This window comes from Phacochoerus africanus, chromosome 9 (assembly GCF_016906955.1).
Source record: "Phacochoerus africanus isolate WHEZ1 chromosome 9, ROS_Pafr_v1, whole genome shotgun sequence".
NCBI classification, from domain to species: Eukaryota; Metazoa; Chordata; class Mammalia; order Artiodactyla; family Suidae; genus Phacochoerus; species Phacochoerus africanus.
In genome coordinates, this window is record NC_062552.1 from 65,480,560 (window position 1) to 65,507,851 (window position 27,292).

The following is a 27,292-nucleotide window of genomic DNA, read 5'->3' on the forward strand; positions in this document are numbered from 1 at the left end:
AAGTTGCAAGACTAGTAAAATGAACATTCATAAACCCTTCAGATAAGTTCACCAGTTGTTAATATTTTACTACTTTGTCTTTCTCTCTGTGTTTAAATACACAGGTGCGTGTGTGCACGCTCATACACACACACACACACACACACACACACACACACACACACACACACACACACACACACACACACGCTCGAATAAAAACAACCCCACCATACCCGCTCTTTTTTTTCCTAGCCATTTAAGAGTGAATTGCTAATATCAGACCCTTTAGACCTAGGCAATTCAACAAGTATGTCCTAACAATAAGTGTACATTTCTTGCAAACCCCAAAATACTGGCCACATTCATGATATTTAATATTGATACGTCACTGTAATTTTAGTCCATAGTCAGTTATCCTCACTTGTCCTAATGATATCCTTCATAGCTATAAACCAGTCGATTTATCACTATATTATGAAGATTCTGTAGAGTATGGAGGTATTAATAGTGATGGTTAAAACTGCAGTGTTTTTTAAAATTTTATTTTAGTGAGTTTACCCCAGAATCCTGTTTTTTATTATTGTGAAAAGCTGTTTAGTAATTTTTAAATAATAACACTCAGTTATTGTACACTGACATGCAGAGGAAAAAGTTAAACATTAGGAGTAAAGGATGTACATGCACTGAATACAACTTTGTAAGTTATCAGGACATTGAGCTATTATCAAGCAGGAATAATCTTCACTGACTTTCTAATAGTTTTGCCTTTTCCGTTATATACACTGCACATGGCTTCTTTTTTTTTTAAGTCAGAGGAGATCTATAAAGACTCCTATCTAAACTATCTATTGTACAGATGAAGAATTGTAGCCCTAGGGAATTTATTAAATAATCTGTGCAATATCACATAATTAGCAACAGAAATGAGACTAGGACCCTAGGTTATCTATGTGTCTTATACATAATCATACCAGTATTAATAAAACAAAAGAAATATAACTATGGAAATTTTAGATTATGCTAAAATTATTTTTTCATGGCACTGTGGTATCCTTTTAAGGTGAGGCTTGATTTAATTGTAAAATATAGAAATATATTTCTTTGAAAGTTTTAAACTACAAAGAAACAAGCTTAGGAAGACCTCCTACAGGACCTGCATTCAACCTGATATTATCTGTTAATCTGATGACATAAACTAAAGTAGCTATTAGATGAGAGAGAGCATGTACTTATAAGCATGATCTTTATGTCAAACATAAATTTCTCCATCTGATATCTAGGTCATTTTCTACTTAGGTAAATCTATATAGAAGCACTGTTGAATAAATAATTATTGTCATAATAAGGAATTATGAACTGGTAAGGTTTTGACCTTATTAGGAAAAAATAACATTAATGCATATTAATGCATATTAATATTTCTTTTATTCACCTTTGTAGATATTATTTAAGATTATTAATCTGACTCCTTTATGTTTTTCTGATCAATTCTCTAGAAAAATTACTGACACCAATGTATTATTTTTTTCTGTAGAAATCAGTGAATTTCCATCTGAATGTTGTAGTGTGATGGCAGGGGGCACTCTCACAGGATGGCATGCTGATGTTGCTACTGTAATGTGGCGAAGAATGCTAGGCATTTTGGGAGATGTCAATGCTATTATGGATCCTGAAATTCATGCTCAAGTTTTTGATTACCTCTGTGAACTTTGGCAAAATCTAGCAAAGGTAAAGAAAATAAATAAAAATATAGGATTAAGAAGTATAGAAAAGGATTTAGATGACATTGTCATTCCTTCCCCCATTACTACAAATTGATTCCTCAACCATGATAAAATAAACAGTTAAAATAACATAAATAAACAGTTAAAATAAACATTTTAGGCATTGGACCTCAAATTAAATATAAAACAAACAGGAGCAGTTCCCATTGTGGTACAATGGAAACGAATCCAACTAGTCACCATGAGGTTGCAGTTTTGATCCCTGGTCTGGCTCAGTGGGTTAAGGATCTGGCGTTGCCATGACCTGTGGTGTAGGTCACAGACCCGGCTCAGATCCCGCCTTGCTGTGCCCTGCATAGGTCAGCAGCTGGAGCTAGGATTTGACCTATAGCCTGGGAACTTCCATATGCGGAGAGTACGGCCCTAAAATGCGAAAAAAGAAAATGGGAAAAGAGAATACTTTTCATAGACTTGTTGCATTTTATTGAAATTTACAGATTAGAGATAACCTTGGCATTTCAACTGATAATCTGACCTCACCTTCTCCACCGGTTTTGATTCCTCCACTGAGAATTCTTACACCCTGGCTTTTCAAGGTAAGCTTAATATATAAAATATTCATTGAAAAGTTTTGTTTCGTAAATGAGTATGTGGTCAGTCATAAACATTTGAGAGACAGAAGACTATTGTATAGTCTTCTAGAGTACTTGGTTTTTAACTAGCCATGAGTGGTTATATATAGAGAGGAGCATGGGCCTGGCAAAATTATTATTTAGGATGCATCGTTTTTATTATTAAAACAATTGTGTTTTTATTATATTTAAGTGTAAACCTCAAATTTGTGTTATAGAATTTGCTGTGTCTTTTTTTGTTGTTTTTTGTTATTTACTTTTAAAGAACTTTTTCTTTTAAGTATTATGTGATCTGTTTGGTGCATTTTCCTAAGTGAAAAAGTGTGTAGTTATTTACATCTATGTTGTATTATTTTAATAATAAAAATAATTTGAGTAGTCCTGACGTTTAATTCATTAAAGAAAATGGGCCAATGTAGAAATAAATGAAAACAAATATATTGCTTTTTATATTCAGTTGCTTCAGTATTTAATAGTATTTGTTTTTGAGTATTAAAATCAACTTCTTTAATTATAGGCAACCATGTTAACTGATAAATATAAACAAGGTAAATTACATGCTTATAAACTTATTTGTAATACAATGAAAAGAAGACAAGATGTTTCTCCAAATAGAGATTTTCTAACACATTTCTACAATATAATGCATTGTGGATTACTTCATATTGATCAGGTAAATTTATGTACTTTCTGACAAGTTGTTTTATAATTTTATCTTTGATTCTTTTGTTTTTTTGATTTTTGGCTGTGGTGTTTAGTGACTTGCTGTGGAATCTCAGTTCTCAGTCTAGGGATTGAACCCACACCCAGGCTGCAGGGGTGAAAGCACCAAGTCCTAACCACTAGACCACACGGGAGCTCCCCATCTTTAATTCTTGATTCTGTTTAACTTGACTTTCAAGGTGTGTAGAATTAAAAACATATTATGTAGTAGTTTATTTACATATTTCTTCTATTTATAACCTCATTTATTCTGAAACAGTTTCAAAATAAGCTATTATAGTTAGGAGATTGACTTTATTAAATGAATCTTTCTTTTAATGTTATGCCAACTAATTCTCTTTTTTAATAGGATAAACCACCATCTGCTTACATCGACATCTTCCTTTAATACCCTAACTTACTTTTCTTAGGTATTGTGTAATTGTTACTTGATAACTGGTACTAGAGTCTTATGGATGTGCTCAACTAGTCATGCAGCAACCAGAGGTTTTTCCCTACTCTAAGAGTCAGCACATCACATTTTCTTATTGCCATAGATTGTATTACTATAGTGACAATTATATTGATTTGGCATTTGTACCAATGTAATGATTAAATTAGGTAGTCATATATATGTCTCTAGAACAGTACTTTAAGAGTCTTTATTTTTTTTATTTTTTCCTACTGTACATTTTTGTTCCCCCCACCCTTTGTTCTGTTGCAATATGAGTATCTAGACATAGTTCTCAATGCTACTCAGCAGGATCTCCTTGTAAATCTATTCTAACTTGTATCTGATAACCCCAAGCTCCCGATCCCTCCTACTCCCTTCCTCTCCCCCTTGGCAACCACAAGTCTATTCTCCAAGTCCATGATTTTCTTTTCTGAGGAGATGTTCATTTGTGCTGGATATTAGATTCCAGTTATAAGTAATATCATATGGTATTTGTCTTTGTCTTTCTGACTCATCTCACTCAGTATGAGATTCTCTAGTTCCATCCATGTTGCTGCAAATGGCATTATGTCATTCTTTTTTATGGCTGAGTAGTATTCCATTACTTTAGGAGTCTTGATCTGGGCCATAAAATTAAAAAGTATGGAAGGTTGTAGGTCAAAGTAATGTAAATTTTTTTATCATAAGGTGGTTAAAATTTTACTTGCAATTCATTTAGAGAGCGTTAAATTAATATTAAAAGATGATAATATCTCCTTCTGGAAAGTGAAAAACTTCCCGTGTTAATTTGAAATAATTACTGTGTTCTCTCTTATAGACATGTCTAAAATAAAATGACACTCTTAATTATTGGATAAAAAGCTTTATAAATAAATCAGATTGAGTAATATAGCCTGGTACACTGCAGCCCCAGGGTAAATTCCAAAGGGAAAATGAATGAATAATCAAGGTAAAAATGTTCCCTGCAAAACACATAGGTCCAGATTTCTGAGGTTAGATGTCTATCATCAAAGGACTTCAATTTTTCTAAAAAAGAATCTCTTCAGCTGCCATGTAACAGGTCATGTAACTTTAGACATCAGAGTTATTGCATGGAAACAAATAGATGACAGGAGGAACTACTCTGCATTTCAGTTTTACAACACATGAGCCTTATATTTTTAACCTTTTGGAGCAAAGAGCCTTCTAGGAGTTCCCGTCGTGGTGCAGTGGTTAACGAATCCAACTAGGAACCATGAGGTTGAGGGTTCGGTCCCTGGCCTTGCTCAGTGGGTTAAGGATCTGGCGTTGCTGTGAGCTGTGGTGTAGGTCACAGACGCGGCTCGGATCCTGCCTTGCTTGGCTCTGGCGTAGGCCGGTGGCTATAGCTCCATTTGGATCCCTAGCCTGGGAACCTCCATATGCCGTGGTAGTGGCCCTAGAAAAGGCAAAAAAAAAAAAAAAAAGTCTTCTATTCTGCTCTCTAGCATTAAAAACAAAAAAAAACAAAACAAAAAAAAAACGCTGGTTTGGTTTTGTTTTCTTTTTTGCTTTTTAGGGCCACACTCGCAGCATATGGAGGTTCCCATACTAGGGGTGAATCAGAGCTACAGCTGCTGGCTTACGCCAGAGCCACAGCAATGCAGGATTGGAGCAGCGTCTGCGACCTACACCGCAGCTCAGGGCAACACCGGATCCTTAACTCACTGATCAAGGCAAGGGATCGAACCCACATCCTCATGGATCCTGGTTGGGTTTGTTAACTGCTGAGCCACAAGGGAAATTCCAAAAAAAAATGCTCTATGTTGACATCAGGTTTTTTTTGTTTGTTTTGTTTTGTTTTGTTTTTTAGGGCTACACCCATGGCATATGGAGGTTCCCAGGCTGGGGATGGAATCGGAGCTGTAGCCACCAGCTTACAACACAGCCACAGCATTGCCAGATCCAAGCCACGTCTGCAACGTATGCCACAGCTCACGGCAATGCTGAATCCTTAACCCATTGAGTGAGGCCAGGGATTGCACCTGTGTTCTCATGGATGCTATTCAGATTCATTTCCACTGAGCCACTATGTTTTAAGTTTACTTTCCTTTGACAAAATGTATTAATATGGATTATTTGGAAGAATAATCCAAATTATGTTATCTATTTTTAAGGATATTGATTAGCTTATACAAGATTACATTTGTGATATTTTTCCTCTCTTTTTCTTTATTCCTAAGGATATTGTCAATACAATCATCAAGCACTGCTCACCTCAATTTTTTTCACTTGGTTTGCCTGGTGCCACAATGCTTATTATGGATTTTATTGTAGCAGCTGGTAGAGTGGCTTCTTCAGCGTTTCTTAATGTAAGTTTTTCTTTCCTATCCTTTATAATATAACAAACTACTCTTAACCAAGATTCAACAAAGGAAGATCCATTGTTGATAAAATATAACAAGCTGATGTTTAGGAAAATACGTAATTTAGTTTGAATTGATTGCTCCTCCCATATTTAAAAGAGAGTAAACAATTCTAAAGTGTAAGAAAGTGTTGATAAATTGACCTAGGAGCTATAAAAATGGCTTAAATATGATAAAAACAATTTAAAGTTGAAGAAATCTAAGGAAACAGAAGGAGGGAAGAAAAATTTTTAAATGGGCAGTGGACTATAGCAAAAGAGTAGAAAGAAACAGAGGTGAGGTAACCCCAGAAATATGTTCTAAGAGTAAACTCTAAACTCTAAAACAGCATGTGAGGGTTTTTCATTGAGCTCTGGATCTGTGAGCCAACACCAAATAACTTACTATAACCGTGGCATATTCAGATATGAGTGGAAGAAGGAAACTGTTTATAGTGCTCAAGAGGTTAGATTTCATCCTAAAGAAAGAATGAGTAACCTTTGAAGGATTTTAAGCAAAGAGTAATATGATCAAATTTATATTTTAGAAACATCACTCTAGAACAAAGTATAAATGAGAGATAAGTGGAAGTCTGTTGGAAGAAACTAAGAGTATTTGGGAAAGAAAAATCAGTTATACTTGACTAGTCTTATAACTTGCAAAGCAGTTTAACATATGTTACTTCATTTATAAACTGCAAAAGACCAACAGTGAATGAAAAGGAGCTCGATTTGAGGCATTGTAAGCTGCCTCTTATACATCCATGAGCTGTCTGGAGGGCACTGTGTGTATAAGTCAGGAGCTCAAAGGAGATGTCTGGACTGAAAATTCAAAGCTGAGACACCTTAGCTTGGAGGTGGTATTGAAAGCTGTGAAACTGCATATGGTCATCTAGAGGAAATGTGCAAAGAAGTGAGCAATTCATCTTTATAACCTGTTAATAACCCAGTTTCCCTAGTTCTGAGAACAGTGATCATGACTTACTTACCTTGGTATCACTGGGCCTGGCACAGCATCACACTTACAGGTATTTATTAACCGAATGAATAAATAGATACTCAGTAGTTTGTGTTCAACATGGTGCTAAGCCCTTTTGTGGTTGTTACAGTTTGGTTTCCCCTTGTGTATGAAATGTTCCTTTATGTGGAATACAGAAGGATATAGTAAAGAGATAAACATTGTGCTCAGGGAACATATGATTGGCTGCTGGGAAAATAGGATAGTATATTAACAACTATAGAATGTAGGCCAACAAAGAGGTATCAGTAGGAGGAGCTTAATATAGTGGTTAATAAAAGCCTGAGGTGTAGAGCCAGTCTGCCTGGACTCAAATCCCAGCTCTGCCGCTTGTTAGCTGTGAGAGCTTTAATTTCTCTGTGCTTAAGTTTCTTCATCAGTAAGGTGGAGATAACCTTCCTCATAGGGTTATTTTTATAAGGGTTGAATTAATATTTATAACTTGGTTGGAACATCATATGACACATTGTGGAATTTAAGTTTGTTAAATAAAATAAAAATAATTTTAGGTAATTCAAACAAAGGAGAGATCATATTTTTTAAAGATATGAGGTTCTATGGAAAAGATATTTGAGTAAGTATGTGAAAAATTAGTAGTATTTTTATAAGTGAAAATGGAGAAGAAGGAAGGCATTCTAGGCATGGGGAAACAGGTGTGAATAAAATGTATCCTGGGAATGACAAATACGTTTTGTTTACAAGCTAGTTAATCTAACTAGACAGTTGTGAACAGAAAGAACTGAAAGGTGCTTTAGATTCCGGCTACTCAGAATGTGGCTTGCAGAAACATTTGGTAGGCAAGACCTTAGACTTATCTCAGACCTATTGAAACAGAGTTATGTGTTTTTTGTTTGTTTGTTTTTGTTTGTTTGTTTGTTTTTGTCTTATTAGGGCTGAACCCTCGGCATATGAAGGTTCCCAGGCTAGGGATCTAATTTGAGCTGTTGCCACCGGCCTACGCCAGAGCCACAGCAATGCCAGATCTGAGCCGCATCTGCGACCTACACCACAGCTCACGGCAATGCTGGATCCTTAACCCACTGAGTGAGGCCAGAGGTCAAACACGCAGCCTCATGGTTCCTAGTCGGATTCGTTTCTGCTGCGCCGAAATGGGAACTCCAGAACATGCATTTTAACTGTATCCTCAATAATTGGTATAGACAGTAAAGATTGAGAAGCATTGCTTTAGAATACATCTTGGAAGCTCCGCTAATGCCAGGGATGAAACTGTAATGCTATAGTGCTGTGTTACATAAATAAACAAACTTTTAAAGTAGATAGAGAGATGATCGAATCTTTGCTTTGGGAATGTTAAATTAGTGTACTAAACTAGGAATAGATTAAATGAAGGACAAACTAAAGATGGTAAACAAGTTACAAGCCTATTATAGTGTTAGCAGCGTACACACATTATCGCTCTCTTGGATACTGGCAAAAGCTGATAGAACTCAGAGGAGAGTGGAGCATAAACCAATGCCATTGTTTGTCCGTTTACTATGAAAACTATAACTTCATTTGGCTGATTATTCTAGATGACTAGGTGGTACATTTCCTGTAGCCTTTCTCAAGGTTCTGCAGGAGAATTAAGCCCTAATGTCCTTAGGCATCCATTTTACGTGACTAAACCTTCCTCCTATCTAGAAGGATACTACTTAATGTAACATCATTGGGAAAATTTAGAAAAGAGTTGCTTTCTGTTTTCTGTGGCTCATGTGAGGAACACCTATGAGAAGAGCAGCATAGGAAACCAGATCATTGCAAGAATTAAACCTGTCACTTGCATCATCACTATAAGATTAAGGGTAGTCTTTTCCTCTTGCTGGTGTTGGAGCTACAAAATCTAAGTCTTGCTCTTTGGAGTCTCATTTTAGATCCCATACATGCCATCTTACTTTGGTTTAATCCCCCTGCTCCAGGCAAATTACAGATCAATTGGTTAGGTTTTCCTTTTTTTTTCTTTTTGTCTTTTTAGGGCCATACCCATGGCATACGGAGGTTCCCAGGTTAGGGGTCTTAGGGGTCCAATCAGAGCTGTAGCCTCCAGCCTATATACCGCAGCCACAGCAACACGGGATCTGAGCTGTGTCTTCCATCTACACCACAGCTCACTGCAACGCCAGATCCGTAACCCACTGAGCGAGGCCAGGGATGGAACCCATGTCCTCATGAATGCTAGTTGGGTTCATTAACCACTTACCCATGACGGGAACTCTAGGTTTTGCCTTTCTTAATTACAGTTACATTCCAATTCTGCCCCGCATGATATCCCACATACCTGAACGAATATCCACAGTTTTCTTATCCAGCTTTAGCGAAAAAACCCTTAGCTAATCTTTCTTTAAGTATTGGGGTTTTATTCAGTTCATTTTTATAGTACAGTTTATTTTAAAGTGGGATGGTGGCAATGAGCTTACCCTTACCTTTTATGCTCCTGGCCTTGTACCTGTAAATATGGATTATTTTTAGAATATGGAACTGAATTGTTTTGTGGAAGATTATCATAGAATACTACTCCCTCACCTCTGTTGTAATATTTACTAACATAAGGAAATTCTTTTGGAGATAGGTTCTTGTTTTATGTGAACAGAAGTCTTGTATTTCTAATTGACTTGCTTGAGCATTTTTGTTAGATATTATTAAACATAATCAATTGGTAGGTATTTTAGTAAATAAAGCAATATATCAGTAGGTGGATATTGATGTTTGGGGAGCATGTAAGAAGGCAGAAGAAAAAGAAGTGTTCAGTGCTGATACTTCAGAAATGGCTTAATACAGCGAAAGAAAAAGAATGAAAAGTTACTTTCATCTGCAGTCCAAGCATCATTTCTTTTTTTCTTTCTTTCTTTTTTTTTTTTTTTTTCTTTTTAGGGCCGCTCCTGTGGCATATGGAAGTTCCCAGCTAGGGCTCAAGTCGAAGACGCAGCTACCTGCCTTCACCACAGCCACAGCAATGTAGGATCTGAACTGCAGCTGAGGCCTACACCACAGATTGCAGCAACGCCAGATCCTTAACTCACTGAACCAGGCCAGCGATTGAACCCACATCCTCTTGCATACTATGTTGGGCTCTTAATGAACCACAACAGGGACTCCTCTAATTTTGTTTTTAGTATGTAGTGTAGGCAGTTTTTTTAATCATGTGAATAATATCATAAAATGTATCTAGACCAGTGCCTGTTTCTTAAAGATATAGTGGACATTATCATCCATAGTTACTGTATTAATTCTTAGTAATCCAGAGACATTGAGTCTTCTGCTCACTAGAACAATACGTTGTAATGTGTGAACTGCTTTTAAAATGAAAGTATATTTTTCCTCAAAATAGTGTAATTTTATGCTGTTAGCTAAACTGTATTCTTGTCTACATACTCATTAACAGTAGCCACATTTCTGCTTATTAGCTGCTCTTGAAGGCTCTGCTATTTGTTCATTGCATTTATTGAGAATAACAGTAGTTTATGTGGAAAGTATAGGTGGAAACCTAATCTTTTTGTGTTTCCCTTTCCTTTTTGAATTTTATCTTATACTCTGACTTCGCTGTATAATCCGGTTAGATAATAAAGTAATTTTTCTGATAATTTAATGATATAATCAAATATATTTTAAAGATTTAAAAAATCTGATACATAGGCACCAAGAGTGGAAGCACAGGTTCTTCTGGGATCTTTGGTTTGCTTTCCCAACTTATATTGTGAACTGCCTGCTCTGCATCCCAACATTCCTGATATTGCTGTGTCTCAATTTACAGACGTTAAGGTAAGAATTCATATTTTCAGCAACTAAGTGATTTTATAATCATAACAGTACATTTAAGAAAATTTGTATTCTTTCTTTTCCTCTAGAAACTCACACAATTTTTAAAGAACATTAACCAGATATACTCCTCAAATACAAAGGCTGGACTGTCCATTAGGAGCATAGCCTTTGTTTATAACTGGTTTTGAAACGTTTTCTCATTGTTTAACATGCTCACCTATCTTAGAATTCATTCATTCATTCACTGAAATATCCTGTGAGTCAGATACTGTGCTGCTAATGTAAGTCTTCTAAGGTTGAGATGGCATTCAGCCTGCTCCCAGTTTTCCAGTGTGATGAATCAAACAATGTAATGGAATATTATATTCTATAGGAAGCTATGGAATTGAGGTGGGGTCCCCTGTACCTGAAGCATTAACAGGCTCGAATAGGACACCGTGCAGAATTAAAGTGAGTGTAGAATCATTGATAGAACTTTCCCCAGATAGTAAATCTTAAAAAAAAAAAAAAAAAGATACAGGGTTTCCTGTTGTGGCACAGCGGAAGTGAATCTGACTAGTATCCATGAGGATGCGGGTTCGATCCCTGGCCTCTCTCAGCGGGTTAAGAATTCGGTGTTGCCGTGAGTTGTGTTGGTTGCAGATGCGACCGGGATCCTGCTCTGCCCTGGCTGTGATGTAGGTCAGTAGCTGTAGCTCCGATTCGACCCCTAGCCCGGGAACCTCCATGTGCCAGAAAAGATAATGTGTCTAATTAGGAGTAGACATACTCCCAATTTACTCCCAATATTTGTTTACAAGTCTTTAAAATTTTTTCAAATAAAAAATTGGTGAAAAGTTGTGTCTCCGTAGAGGTTAGACTCTGTTTGAAGGGTCAGAGGTGTCATGATCAGCATCCTTAGTCCTCTGGACTCAGTAATTCTTAGAGCATGGTGGAAGGGAGTGGTGGGGTCCAGTTTGTCCTAGTTAAGACAAAGCCCTTAGTGCTCTAGACCTATCATTGTGCCTCGCCATGAATAATTTCATCACTAAGTCAAGACCTGTCTCTAATTGAATGCCTATGTGTTATAAATTCCCATAGGTTTAATAGTCCTAAGAAGTTGTGCTTGTTGTAATTTCCAGTTAGTCTCTTTTTGACATGAACTGGTCCCTAGAATTAGAAGGGAAAAGAGGAATAAAGAAGGGACAGGAGAGGGACATGTCTCTTCAGAAGTCATGCTCATGGTTTTTTTATGGGTTTTTTTGTTTTGTTTTTTGTATTTTTAGGCCTGCACCCATGGCATATGGAGGTTTCCAGGCTAGGGGTTGAATCGGAGGTTTAGCCGCTGGCCTACACCACAGCCACAGCAGCACCAGATCCAAGCCGTGTCTGCAACCTACACCACAGCTCATGGCAACACCGGATCCTTAACCCACTGAGTGGGTTACATCCTCATGGGTGCTAATCAGATTTGTTTCCTCTAAGCCACGATGGGAACTCCTAATTTTTCTTTTTTTTTTTTTTTTTTTTTAAGGGCCGAACCCCCAGCATATGGAGTTTCCCAGGCTCGGGGGTCTAATCAGAGCTTTAGCCACAGCCACAGCAACAGCAACGCCAGATCCAAGCTGCGTTTGCAACCTACAACACAGCTGCACTGTGCCACTACGGGAATTCCCGCAGATGAACATTTGATGAGAATGGGAGTACTGGATCCAAGCCGTGTCTGCAACCTATACCACAGTTGACGGCAACGCCAGATCCCCGACCAACTGAGTGAGGCCAGGGATCTAACCTGTGTCCTCGTGGATGCTAGTCAGATTCTTTTTCTCTGAGCTATGACGAGAACTCCTGATGATTTAAAAAAAAAAAAAAAAACTTGTGCTTTCACTGAAAGAAAAATTTGTACTCAAATTTTTTGTCAGGAGTGTTGCATATACTTTCCATACTATCTGTATTTCTCTTTTCAACATTTACCACACTTCTCATTATTTGTGTGATTTATACTTTAGACTATAGATATGTCTGATTTATACTTTAGACAATGATCACTTCACGGTCTTACTACTGCTCTATCCTCAGAGTTTAACATGCTTCTTGGCATGTTAAACCGAGAAAATGTTAAACAAGTTAACTTCACTTGAACATAAAATTGTAGGGGCCAATCCAAATTCGTAATGATAACTTAATAAAAACTGTACAAATTGACCATTGGTCTTCAGGGATGTAGTGGCTTTGGCTTCTCCTTTCAGAGGATCCTGAAGGTCAAGGATAGGTAAGAGTTGAATTTGCTTAGGTGATTTTCAGTGAGTTTGGGCTTAGCCAAGCCTACTGTATGTGATTTGTAAAGATAAGTAGGCTATTCCTCTTAAGGAGCTTATGGTATGCCTAGCTGATAAATGCTTAATGAATGAATAAATGAATGATTTTTAAAAATCTGTTTAACTGTCAATTAGTACTTATCCTAAAACTCACACATTATCATGTTTTACAATTTTTTTTTTCTTTTTGGTCTTTTTGCTATTTCTTTGGGCCGCTCCCGCAGCATATGGAGGTTCCCAGGCTAAGGGTTGAATCGGAGCTGTAGCCACTGGCCTACACCAGAGCCACAGCAACTCGGGATCCGAGCCGCGTCTGCAACCTACACCACAGCTCACGGCAACACCGGATTGTTAACCCACTGAGCAAGGGCAGGAACCGAACCCGCAACCTCGTGGTTCCTAGTCGGATTCATTAACCACTGCGCCACGACGGGAACTCCTGTTTTATAAATTTTTAAAGAGGAGACTTACTTTTAAATGCTAATTCTCACAGTTTTGAAAAGTTTGAAAATATATTCCTGCCTTTGAGCTATTAAATCTGCTTTAATTATCTTTTTTTACAGTGATTTCTATTTTTTCCGTTATAGTTGATTTACAGTGTTCTGTCAGTTTTCTACTGTACAACAAAGTGACTCAGTTATACATATATATGTATACATGATTTTTCTCACATTATCCTCCATCATGTTCCATCACAAGTCTCTAGATACAGTTCCCTGGGCTATACAGCAGGATCTCATACCTTATCCACTCTAAATGCAATAGTTTGCATCTCTTAACCCTCAGACTCCCAGTCCATCCCAGTCCCTCCTCCTCCCCCTTGGCAGTCGCAAGTCTGTTCTCCAAGTCCATGTGTTTCTTTTCTATGGAAAGGTTCATTTGTGCCGTATAAAGGCTCTATCATAGTTACATTCTGGTGCACTTCCTCTTCCTAACTGATGCCTTCTTGCTGTGCCCTCACAGAGTGGAAGGAGCTTAGGTAACTCTGTTAGGAGTCTCTTTTATAAGAGCATTAATCCCACTCATAAAGACTCCACCCTCATGGCCTAAGCAGCTCCTAATATACCAGCATCTTCAGCGGTTAGGATTTCAACATATGAATATACGGAGAGAACACAAACATTCCGACTATACCGTTGTTTTATTTATTTAGCTAATGTTATGAATAACATTGAAATGTATTAAAAAATATATACATGAAAACAAAAAAAGTCTGTTAATTTCATTATTGTAACCCTAGCACCTGGCACAGTGCCTGGGCCCTTGGTGGCTATTTAATATCTATTGAATAAATGAATGAAATCTTAATCTTTGCTACTATTTTTCTTCATTTTAGGAACTTATAATCAAAACCGTATTAAGCTCAGCAAGAGATGAGCCCTCTGGTCCTGCACGGTAGGTCTGATATTCTTTAGACCTGATACAAATATTCTGTATTTGTGGTCTTATTTTCGAAGTTGATTGAATTATTTTGCAGTCCAGATTGTTTCCAATACACAATAGCTATTCTGAAACACAAATTTAAATTATTTGGATGATTAAATACTTTTTTCATTATCTAAGTATGAACCTTACTCCAGTTTAAAATAAATAAAATTCTAGTCACCTTATTTAGTATCTTCACCCCCGTATCTAAAATGATTTCTTTTTTTTTTTTTTTCCCACTGTACAGCAAGGGGGTCAGGTTATCCTTACATGTATACATTACAATTACATTTTTCCCCCAACCTTTCTTCTGTTGCAGCATGAGTATCTAGACAAAGTTCTCAATGCTATTCAGCAGGATCTCCTTGTAAATCTATTCTAAGTTGTGTCTGATAAGCCCAAGCTCCCGATCCCTCCCACTCCCTCCCCCTCCCATCAGGCAGCCACAAGTCTCTTCTCCAAGTCCATGATAAAATGATTTCTTTTAGTTTTATTTAAGTACATTTTGCTTTCCCCTCAGATTTATCACTGTCTCTTACACAGTATCTTGAAGTGTAGGAGTAGTTACTCACTAAATGTTAAATTGAATTAAAATAAGATACTTTTATGGTAGGAAGATAGTATATGTTAATATTAATAAATGTTTGATTAGACTATTTTAAAAAATAGAATGTAAGCAATAAAATTTTAGACTGTTTTTCTTTTTAAATGTCTTAAGAAGTGAGCACTGTGGCATTTTCAGTTTTACTAAGCCTTTTCAAAAAGATTGGTTTAAATCAGCAGGTTGCCTATAGCTAACCTGTAGTGTAAAAGAATCTGGGAGTTCCTGTTGTAACTCAGTGGGCTAAGGACCCGATGTTGTCTCTGTGAGGATGTGGGTTTGATCCTTGGCCTTGTTCAGTGAGTTTAGGATCCTGCATTGCTGTAAGCCGTTCAGATCCAGTGTGGCCGTGGCGTAAGTGTACAGCTGTAGCTCCTGTTTGACCCTTAGACCAGCAACTTACATATGCTGCAGGTGCAGCTGTAAAAAGTGAAAGAGTCTGAAAAAGAATACATACACACACACACACACACACACACGACTGACTCACTTTATTTGTACACCTAAAACTAACACAGCATTGTAAATCAACTATACTTCAAAACAAAACAAAGCAGTTACCAATAACATACCATGCTCCTCCTGTCCCCAGAATATCATTAATTTATATATTTCTTGAAGCTAATTCTAACAGCATGTCATTAGCCTTAACAGTAGTCTATCTTACTGCTTCTCTGACCTGCATCTCTGCAAAGCTTTTTTTTCGATAATAATTTACGTATTTTTTGATCCAAGGTTCATAAAGGTACAGATAATGATTTTGACCATTTTGATTCTAATTCTAACTTAAACCTCCTCTTTTTCCAGCAACTAAAAATAATGTAAAATAAGCAGTTTTCTTAAATGAGATACAGGTCCCGCTCTTTAATTCAGTTGTGTATTTCTTGTCTTTTTAGGGCTGCACCTGAGGCATATGGAAGTTCCCAGGCCAGGAGTCGAATCGGAGCTGCAGCTGCCAGCCTGTGCCACAGCCACAGGAATGCCAGATCTGAGTTGCATCTGCAACCTATGCCTTAACCTTGTGGCAACACTGGATCCCTTAACCCACTGAGTGAGGTCAGGGATCAAACCCTGGTTACTGGTCGGGTTCGTTACCACTGAGACATGACGATAACGCCCATTTGAGTAAATTCTTAATTTTGTTTTGGTACTGGTCAACCACTCTGGAAAATGACATTGTCTTTTCTGTTATCCCATATTTTCATTTCTGTTAGCTCTAGCCCCAAATTCGATGATTTTCAATGTTATTTCTCTAGCATTCTCTATGTTAATGATATTCTTTTAAATTTACAAAGATATTGTTTCATTTAGCTTTCAACACCAGTTCTAAGAAATTATTGGAATCACCATTATTCTTCCAATTTTGCTAGCAAGAAACCCATGGCCTAGAAAGCTGTCACTTACTATGCCTTTTGTATGTGCCAACCACTGCTCTAAACGCTCAACTGTCAGAGATAGGTACAATTTTTATCCTCCTTTTTATAGATGGGAGCCCAGAGATTTTCACTAATCTGTCCTATCAACCCAGAGCCATGATTAAACCCCTGGCAGTTTTATTCTTCAGAGTCTTATTAGATGCATAAGTAATAAATAGCAGAAACAGATTTGAACCTAGAGCTTCAGAATCTAGATCTTCTGCCATTTTTTTTTTTTAAACTTCATTTCCTCTCAAGTGAAAGGATGTTGAAGCCTAAAACATAATTGTCCAAAGTGGACTTGGGAATCATTAACATGATAGCTTGTATTGACTAGTATAGGAAAATCCCAGAAGTTGAACATAAGTATTTTCTAGACTTGTTTTCTATACTTTTCAGGAATGGAAGGCCTTAGAAACTTATAACCCAAAATCTGACCAGGAGCAGAGAATTGAGCCATACTGCAAATAATCTAGATTATTTTGACATATTGAAGAATGTAGAAAACTACACACACACACACACACACCCCACACACACAAACTGATCTTAACTTTCTTAAAAAAAACTAAAACCTGGGTGTTTGTATTCCCAGTCTGTGCCTTTATTTAGCTGCATGTGTACAGAACTTTTAGAGTTTATTGTTATTTTAGGATTACACCTCCTTGCACTACTAAGCCTGACAATTATTTAGATCTATGAATATTATGTAAGATTTATGAGTGAACAAGAGTAGAGACGAAAGAAAGCAGTAGACCTCACTTAGAAGACTTTCTGTAGTTTTGATTGTAAATTAGTAGCATTAATACTGATAGATTGAAAAAGAGACTTAACTTCTGATCCATCGTGTTGGGGAAAAAGAATATTTCTGCATTAAATTGTTCTGAAATTTAGCATCCTGCTGAGTTTGATTTAAAAATATCAGTGTCAGGACATGCAAGATATATCAGAAAACTGGAAGGAATTGACTCTTATATACTCAAAAACATATGCTTCAGAATTCCCCTGGTGGCTCAGTGGTAACAAACCTAACTAGTATCCATGAGGATGTGGGTTTGATCTCTGTCTCACTCAGTGGGCTAAGGATCTGGCATTGCTGCAAGCTGCGGTGTAGGTCACAGACACGGCTCCAGTCTGGTGTTGCTGTGGCTATGGTGTAGGCTGGCAGCTGCAGCTCCAGTTCGACCCCTAGCCCGGGGACTTCCATATGCTGTGGTTGCAGGCCTAAAGAGACAAGACAAAACAAAACATATACTTGATCAAAAACTTCTACATGAACACAGTAATAGACTTTTTACTGATTCTGGTCATCAGATTACTTTCTTCAAACTGAAACTTAGTTGAAGTAGGGAACTGGCTTCACAAGACATTATGGAACAGAACAAAAATTCTGCAAGTTCTGTTTCTGTTGGAATTCCTTTGTAGCATATATACATTTGTTTTAAAAAGGATTTATAGCTAGCTATGTTAAATCTAAGAGATAAGAAAATAATATTGCTGCTATCAGTCAATAAAATTACACTCCTTTTTGAAAACAGGTTGCATATTTGTTCGAGAAGCTTTATGACAATATCTTTTTTTTTTTTTTTTGGTCTTTTTGTCTTTTCTAGGGCAGCACCCATGGCATACGGAGGTTCCCAAGCTAGGGGTCTAATCGGAGCTGTAGCTGCTGGCCACGACAGGCACTCCAATATCAATTTATTAATATGGGTTTGCTAGAGATCCTTAATGTTATCTCTGCCTGTGATCTTGGTAGTAAATTATAATTGAAAATAAGTCTTAGAGTTTGGGGGATGTGCTTTTCTTCCTATTTATCTTCTTAAGTAACAAATTGATTAATTCACTTACCCAGTGCATGTACATTCTAGGTTGGTTGTGGGTGTTTTGGTTGTGGCGGTGGTTTTATTTCATTTAAAGTCTCATCCACTTTCATTTATATCATTACCAGTTGCCTTTTTTTTTTTTTTTTAAACAGATGTGTAGCACTTTGCAGTTTAGGTATTTGGATTTGTGAAGAATTGGTCCATGAGTCTCATCATCCTCAAATTAAAGAAGCTCTGAATGTAATTTGTGTTTCCTTAAAGGTAAAATAAAACAACAAAACCTATTTAGTGGACTATATTGAGATAGTATAGAATGCGTGATGATTTTTTTCCAAATGTTATTTATTTATTGTGCCCTTTTATAATACAACATTTAACAGATGTTTTCATTAATTTATTACTACATTATTTCTTTGATTCTGACTTTCCTTAAGAGTAGTTCTACTCTTGAATTTAGAATATCTTTATGATGGAGTTCCCGTCGTGGCTCATTGGTTAACGAATCTGACTAGGAACGATGAGGGTGCGGGTTCGATCCCTGGCCTTGCTCAGTGGGTTAAGGATCTGGCGTTGCCGTGAGCTGTGGTATAGGTTGCAGACACGGCTTGGATCCCACGTTGCTGTGGCTCTGGCATAAGCCGGCAATTACAGCTCCGATTCAACCCCTTGCCTGGGAGCCACCATATGCTGAGGGAAGTGGCCCTAGAAAAGGCAAAAAGACAAAAAAAAAAAATCTTTGTGATGACATATTTTATCTCATGTATGTATTTTAACTCTATGTATTTGGCTTTGTTCCTAAGATACATATAGGAAACAAGTTATTAAACAACATATTGTGGTGTTATTTATCTTAATAAGTATTTTTTTATCTTACTCTTCGATTTTGATTACTTCCTGCATTCTTGAGTTAGTCAATTTTTTCCCTTTATCATTCAAGTTAAATGTCTTCTTTGTGACCAGAATAAGATTTGGTCAAAAAAATAATTATTACATAGAGAGTCTGAATGAATTGTTGGATATTTTTTACATTGTCATGCAAAAAGATGCTTGATATCATTTTTATCTTAAGAATTGTAATAGAATACCTGAATGGAATTCTTAACATACAAAGTACAAATATTACATGTTTGACAGATATTTCTGAGTATATACTGTGTTTGAGGTGCTTTGCTAGGCAGAGTGAGGGATACCAAAATGAAAAAAATTTACAAAATAGATTCAAGATATCAAAAATATGATCACTGAAAAAAGATTAAAAGTAATAAGATACAAAAGGCTGAGAGAACCAAATAAATGATGCATATAAACTGCTGATTGAGTTTAAAGGAAGCAGAGATCACTGACTTAAGTATCAGAGAAGACTTTGGAAGAAGGAGATAATGTGGTTAGGGCTAGAAGAGTGAGTGAGATTTGGTCATAGAGATATAAGCATTAAAAGTTTGACTATACCATTGGGAAGCCATCTAAGATTTTTTTTTTTTTTTGTCTTTTTGCTATTTATTTGGGGCCGCTCCCACGGCATGTGGAGGTTCCCAGGCTAGGGGTCGAATCAGAACTGTAGCCACCGGCCTACGCCAGAGCCACAGCAACGCGGGATCCGAGCCACGTCTGCGACCTACACTACAGCTCATGGCAACGCCGGATCGTTAACCCACTGAGCAAGGGCAGGGACCGAACCCGCAACCTCATGGTTCCAAGTCGGATTCGTTAACCACTGCGCCACGACGGGAACTCCAGATTTTTAAGTATAGAGGATGTTAGCATTAAAACAGTTCTTCGGAAGATAATTTGGAAGTATCATGTACAATATATTGGAATAGGGGAAATATTGAAAGTAAGTTTAGCGGTTTAGAGCCTGTTTCAGAAATCCAGGTAAGAGAAAATAGAACAAAATTTTAATGAGGCCAGTCAAACACTACAAAGAAAAAATAAAGTTAATTATATTTTGGGGATGTATTGTGATTTTTTTATTTTGCAGATATGTATTTATCTTCCTAATAATATTTTAATAAAAACATTATAGAATGACAAAAAGAAACGTGTAAAATTTAAAATTTTTCAGCAGCTAATGTATTGATGAATAATATCAGGAAGATATTTTTAATAACAGTGCTTTTTTGTTTTATTTTTTATTATTATTATTGCAGTTTACTAATAAAACCGTAGCCCATGTAGCTTGTAACATGCTTCACATGCTGGTTCATTATGTACCCAGACTTCAGATTTACCAGCCTGATTCTCCCTTGAAAATTATTCAAGTAAGTTATTTCTCATTTATTTCTTATGACTTGTTAAAAAGCCTTAGATTCAGATACTTTGAAATATGAAATTACTTAATAGTTTTCTTATTTTGGATAGCTAAATAATGGCAACTCAGGGTGCATTTTTGATATCAAAGTTCATGCCAATCTGATAATATTTTATGTTAGGAGATTATGTTCTTGATTTTAAATGCTACATGCAAATTTATCATTGCCATTGTCTTTATAATGTATATTCAGCTTCATTCCCTCTCTTAGGTAAGAAAACATACCATCCCTCCAGTTACTAAAAGCAGGACATTATTTTGATTCATTCCTTTCCTTTTGACCAGTCATTTATGATGTGATTTATTTTATTTTATTGATTTATTATTTTTACTTTAATTCTGTGTGTTCTGTGCTTCCTATGACACCGGATATTTTTCAGCCCTTAATTTTTTCTTTTTTGAGATGCTGTAATAGTCTTCTAAACTGGTCTCCTGGCTTCTGAGGTCTTTCCTCTCCAAGTCACCATTCACATTCACAGTGACTCAGGTCATTTACCTGGAGAAATAACAAAATTTCTTAGTGGTTTTCCTTTGCCAATAAAGTAGGAACCAAACTCTTCAGCTGCAAATTTGAGGCCTCCCGATGAGGACTCAACCATCTTTTCAGAATCCTGTACAGATTCCTTTGAAATACCCTTTAGTCCAGTCACCTGAGTGAGTTGTTATCTCCTAAACATACCCCTCACTCTCTTTTTCCTACCTAAAATTCTCTACTTCTCTCCATCCCCCTCATCCTTCAGTGATTGGTTTAAATACCATCTCCTCAAAAAATGAGAATCCTTACCTGTTTTCTACAACCAGAATTTATTTTTCTTATCTTCATATTCTTAAAACATTTTTAGGAAAGATAGTAATTGATATTTATTAAGTACCTACTATATATCAGTCATGAAAGTAGTTGCCTTTTCATATGTTACCTTATTTAATTCTTTTTTTATTTTTATTTTTTATATTTTTAGGGCTGCACCCATGGCTTATGGAAGTTCCCAGGCTAGGGGTCAAATCAGAGTTGTAGCTGCCAGCCTCTACCACAGTCACAGCAACGTGGGATCAGAACCATGTCTGCGACCTACACCGCAACTCATGGCAACTCCAGATCCCTAACCCACTGAGCAGGGCCAGAGATTGAATCCACCGTCTCATTGATAGTAGTAGGGTTTGTTACCTCTTTATTTAATTCTTAAAAAAATCATTTGAGGGAGTTCCCATCTTGGCGGAGCAGAAACAAATCCAGCTAGGAACCCTGAGGTTGAGGTTCAATCCCTGGCCTTGCTCAGTGGGTTAAGGATTCGGCCGGGCCATGAGCTGTGGTGTAGGTCACAGATGCAGCTTGGACCTGGCGTTGCTGTGGCTGTGGCACAGGCTGGCAGCTACAGCTCCAATTTGACCCCTAGCCTGGGAACCTCCATGTGCCGTGGGTGCCGCCCTTAAAAAGCAAAAAAAAAAGAAATAATAATAATAATAATTTGAGATGGACAGTTAGCCCTTTTCTCCTCCCCTCCCTTTATTTAAGATGAGAGAACTAAGGGTATAGTAACTATATAAAGTCACAAACTAACAGGGTCTATAAGCAGAATTCAAAGCCAAATCTGTAAGATTTCAAGTCCAGGCTTTTCCCACTCAACCAATGTTGCTAGGATCTATTATAGCATTCAATATATTTGTGTACAAATTCTAAGCTTCCTTAAGAAAATGGCATTTTTAAATTTTTTATACCAAGGATGGCTTTTATGTAGAATCTGTTCAGCAAATGTCTATCGAGTTGAATATAATATTATGGTTAAGATGTTGGGTTTGAAGGTTAGATATACCTGGCTTAACTAACCCCTGACTTTTACTAATCTTGTAACTATGAACAAGTTATTTCATCCTCTAAACTCTGACTTTCTTTACTCACTAGTAGAATCTAGGGATAAAAATGTCTACCTCACAGAGTTGCTCAGAAGACTAAAGGAGAAAGTACATGTAAAGCACTTTTTACCATAAAAGTGATGGGACATAAATTGCAATAAATGTTGGCTACAGCTACTGTTATTATCATGCAGGACATGATAACTGGATGTAAATAGAATTTTCATATATACACTGTTAATTAAAACATTCAATATTTTAAAACTTGAAGATTTTACTCTGTAAGATTATTCTGTTGAAAGTTATGATATTCTTTAAGCAGATTTTTTATTGTTTATTTGAAAGTCTGTAAATCCTTTCCCTTATTTTCTTTACCAGTTTATGTATTATTAATACCTACCTAAGTAATTTTTAAGTGTGTAGAGTTTTTACAGATTATCTCGCTACACATTATAGTGGCCAATGGCTATAGATAGTTATACTTTACCTCTAATTGGGTGAAGAAATGAAATTCTATAATATTAGAGCATTTCACTAATGGTTACCTGCTTGCATAGTTAGGAATAGAAGCCTAGCTCTATGAACAAAATTAAGTATTAATCTAATGTACTAGATTCTGCTAGTGAGTAAAGCCTTTTACAGTATAAATTATATTTAGAGAAATTTTTCTGTGTGGAGCAATCATTTATTAAAACATAATAGCATGCAAAAATATACAGTAAATTTACTTCTATATATTTTTAACATGCACATAAAAAAATTGAGATCAAGAGATTTCCAAGGTAAATGGCAACACTATGAATATTTTGCTTTCTTTTAATAAGGTCTCTTATTTAATATTTTGTTATCAATTTTCCTTATATACTGTTAGTGTATAATATATGTTAATTTAAAAAGCCACATTATAAAATCTCTTTTAAAAAGAGGAGTATATGTGAAATACCTAGGAAGATAAGAGTAAATTTCATTATTTTTGTCCCAACTTTATTGGGGAATAATTGATAAATATAATTATTTTGTATTTAAAGTGTACAACATAATGATTTGGTAATCATGGAAGGATTACCAAGATCACAATAATTAACATATCTATTATCTCACATTGTTAACTTTTTTTTTTTTTTGGTGAGAATGCTTAAGGTCTACTCTTAGCAACTTTCAGATATTCAATACTCTATGTTTAACTATAGGCACTATACCATACAGCAAATCCTCAGAACTTCTATTCCTAGAACTGAAAGTTCATGTCCTTTGACTTACATCTCCCCAGTTCCCTAGGCTGCAGCCCCTGGTAACCACTATTCTATTGTTGCTATAAAAAGATTTCACGTATTAATGATACCATGCAATATTTGTGTTTGTCTGGCTTATTTCACTTAGCATAATGCCCTCCAGGTTCTTCCATGGTGTCACAAATGGCAGGATTTTCTTCTTTTTTATGGCTGAATAGTATTCCATTGTGTATATATGTACACCACATTTTCTTTATCTATTCATCTGTCAAAAGATGTGTGTTGTTTCCATGCCTTGGCTATTGTAAATAATACTGCAGTGAACATGGGTCTTTGATATACTGATTTCATTTCCTTCAGATACATACTCAGGAGTAGGATTGCTAGATCATATGGTAGTTTTATTCTTAATTTTTTGAGGAACCTTCACACTATTTTCCATAATGGCTGTAGAAGTTTACGTTCCAACCAATAGTGTAAAAGGGTTCTCTTTTCTCTACATCTTCATCAACATCTCTTACCTCTGATCTTTTTAAAAATAGCCATCCTGGAGTTCCCGTCATGGCGCAGTGGTTAACGAATCCGACTTGGAACCATGAGGTTGCGGGTTCGGTCCCTGCCCTTGCTCAGTGGGTTAACGATCCGGCGTTGCCATGAGCGTGGTGTAGGTCACAGATGTGGCTCGGATCCCACATTGCTGTGGCTCTGGCGTAGGCTGGCAGCTACAGCTCTGATTGGACCCCTAGCCTGGGAACCTCCATATGCCGCAGGAGCGGCCCAAGAAATAGCAAAAAGACAAAAAAAAAAAAATAGCCATCCTAACAAATGTGAGGTAATAATCCATTGTGGTTTTGATTTGCATTTTCCTGATGATTGCTGATGTTAAGCACCTTTTCATGTACCTGTTGGTCGTTTGTGTGTCTATTCAGATCCTTTGCCCATTTATAAATTTAGTTACTTTTGCTGTTGGGTGTATGAGTTCCTTATTTATTTCAGATATTAGCTTAACAGAAATATGGTTTGCAAATATTTTTTCACATTCTGTAAGTTGTCTTTTCACTTTATTTTTTTTTATTTTTTGCTTTGCAGAAGCTTTAGTTTATATAGTCCCACTTGTTTATTGTTTATTTTATTGCTTGTGCTTTGGGTTATGATATCCAAAAAATCATAATCAAGATCCATGTCAAGGAACCTTTTTCCTGTGTTTTCTTCTAGGAGTTTCAGGTCTTTTGGTATTTTATCTATTTCAGGTTAATTTCTGTGAGTGATAAAAGATACCGGTCCAGGTTCATTCTTTTGCATGGGGATATCCAGTTTTCTCACCACTGTTTATAGCTAATCTTTCTCCTTGTGTGTTCTTGACACCCTTGTCAAAGATTAGTTGACTTGGAGTTCCTTTTGTGGCTCAGCGAGTTAAGAACTCAACAGTGTCTATGAGGTTGTGGTTTCGATCCCTAGCCTCACTCAGTGAGTTAAGGATCCGGTGTTGCTGCAAATTGTGGCATAAGGTCAGGTCACAGTTGCAGCTTGGATCCCATGTTGCTGAGGCCATGGTGTAGGCCTTCAGCTGTAGCTCCAATTCAAGCCCTAGCCTGAGAACTTCCTTATGTCACAGGTGCCACCATAGAAAGAAAATGATTCGTTGACTCTATGTGTGTGAGTTTATGTCGAGGCTCTCTATTCTGATGCACTGGTCTTTGTGCCTGTTTTTATGTCAGTACCTTACTGTCAGTACCATGTTTTGATTACTATAGCTTTATAATAAATCTTGAAATCAAGAAGTGTGATGCCTCTAGCTCTATTCTTCTTTCTCAAGATTACTTTTGCTCTTTGGGGTTTTTTGTGGCTCCATACAATTTCAGGATAGATTTTTCTATTCCTGAGAAAATTGCCACTGGAATTTTGATAAGGATTGCATTAAATCTGTAGATCCCTGTGGGTAGTTTGAACAATGTTAATTCTTCCAATCTATCACATTGAATATCTTCTATTTATTTGCATCTTCTTCAGTTTCATTCATCAGCGTTTTCTAGTTTTCAGTGTATAGGCCTTTTGCCAGCTTGGTTAAATTTATACTTAAGTATTTTATTGCTTTTGATGCTATTGTAGATGGGATAGATTTCATAATTTCTCTTTATGATAGTTTATTATTGGTATATAGAAATGCAACTGATTTTTGTATGTTGATTTTGTTTTCTGCAACTTTACTGAATTCGTTTATGATTTCTAACAGGTTTTTTTTTTTTTTTTTTGTGGAATGTTCAGGGTTTCCTGTATACAAGATCATGTCATCTGCAAACAGAAATAATTTTACTTCTTCCTTTGAGATTTGAATACCTTTTAGTTCTTTTTCTTGCCTATTTGCTGTGGTAGGACTTCCTGTACTGTGTTGGATAGAAATGTCAATTTTGACCACCATTGTCATGTTCCTGACTTTAGAGGAAAGGGTATTAACATTTCATCATTCGGTATGATGTTAGCTTTGGGCTTGTTATATATGGCATTTATTATGTTGAGGTACATTCCTTCTGTGCATAATTTGTTCAGCAAGGTAAATTTCTTGAGGGATAAATTGCCAGTGGTTCTTAAAATCCTTTTGCTTATCTGTATCTTCTAATTTTTCTATCAGAACATATATTATTTGTGTGTTTATACATATTGATGAAATGAATTTGTAAGAACTCAATTTATAGTTAACAGAGGCTATATAATTTTGGTGTTATATATTAGGATTGTAAATGAAGGATAGTTCATTGTACTTGAAAAGCTGACCTATTAAATATTACTTTGAAATAACAGTGTTAATGTATTTTGGATAAATTTTCAGCAGTGGATTTCATATCACTTTAGCATTAATGTTTAAGTTTTAGGATACACCAGTAGTTTGACATATTTTGAGCTTTTTCTTTTTTAATTTCCTACAGATTCTAATAGCCACTATTACCCATCTTTTGCCAAGTACAGAAGCTTCATCTTATGAAATGGACAAGAGGGTAATTTAATTTTTTTTGATACTTAATATATCATTATCTAGTAAAATACTTATATTTTAAAATTGTGAAAGTATATATATTTACATGGTAAACATTAATTAATCTTGTGTTTAAAATTTATTATAATGTGAAATATATCTTTCCATTATTATTTGTAACTAAATTATATTTTAGTTCATATTTCAAATTAGTCATGGTCATAGAATCTTTGAATCTTAGGGTTGTAAGGAACCTGAGAGGACATTCTGTCCATTTTTAATTTTTTCATTTGCTATGGTCATGTTTATGCCTGAATATTAATTTTGAGGAATTCCTCCACTCTCAAGGCAGCCATGCATCTTTGTATAGCTGTTACCTGAGGAAAGTAATTTCCATTAAGGAGAATACATATAGTATATAGAGATAGGGCACTTTGGAGAAGACATACCCTTTAGCCATCAAAAAATTCTCCAAGTTTGCATTTACCTTAGTAAATGTATTCTAAGATTCCTTTAGTTACTTCAAATATTGTATTTATCAGTCCAAAATTTCTATTTGGTTTCTTTTTACAATTTCCATATCTTTCCTGAAATTCTGCATTTTTTCAGTTTTATCCATAGATAGATTTTTTAACGTATTTATTAAAACTACTTTAAAGTCCTGGGAGTTCCCGTCGTGGCACAGTGGTTAACAAATCCGACTAGGAACCATGAGGTTGCGGGTTCGGTCCCTGCCCTT

At 36.2% G+C, this 27,292-nt stretch overlaps 1 protein-coding gene across 5 annotated transcripts in view; it reads left to right on the forward strand.

The window, feature by feature from the left end:
* The window catches only part of RALGAPA1 (Ral GTPase activating protein catalytic subunit alpha 1), a 230,371-nt gene that overhangs the window by 109,752 nt on the left and 93,327 nt on the right, over positions 1-27,292 (forward strand). For all 5 annotated transcript variants that reach the window (XM_047797747.1, XM_047797742.1, XM_047797745.1 and 2 more), the window contains 9 exons: positions 1,517-1,710; positions 2,204-2,302; positions 2,856-3,011; positions 5,696-5,824; positions 10,505-10,630; positions 14,264-14,322; positions 18,344-18,452; positions 20,339-20,449; positions 26,507-26,575. In XM_047797747.1, coding sequence (XP_047653703.1) covers positions 1,517-1,710; positions 2,204-2,302; positions 2,856-3,011; positions 5,696-5,824; positions 10,505-10,630; positions 14,264-14,322; positions 18,344-18,452; positions 20,339-20,449; positions 26,507-26,575 — 1,052 coding nt within the window. The remainder of the gene's footprint in view (positions 1-1,516; positions 1,711-2,203; positions 2,303-2,855; positions 3,012-5,695; positions 5,825-10,504; positions 10,631-14,263; positions 14,323-18,343; positions 18,453-20,338; positions 20,450-26,506; positions 26,576-27,292) is intronic.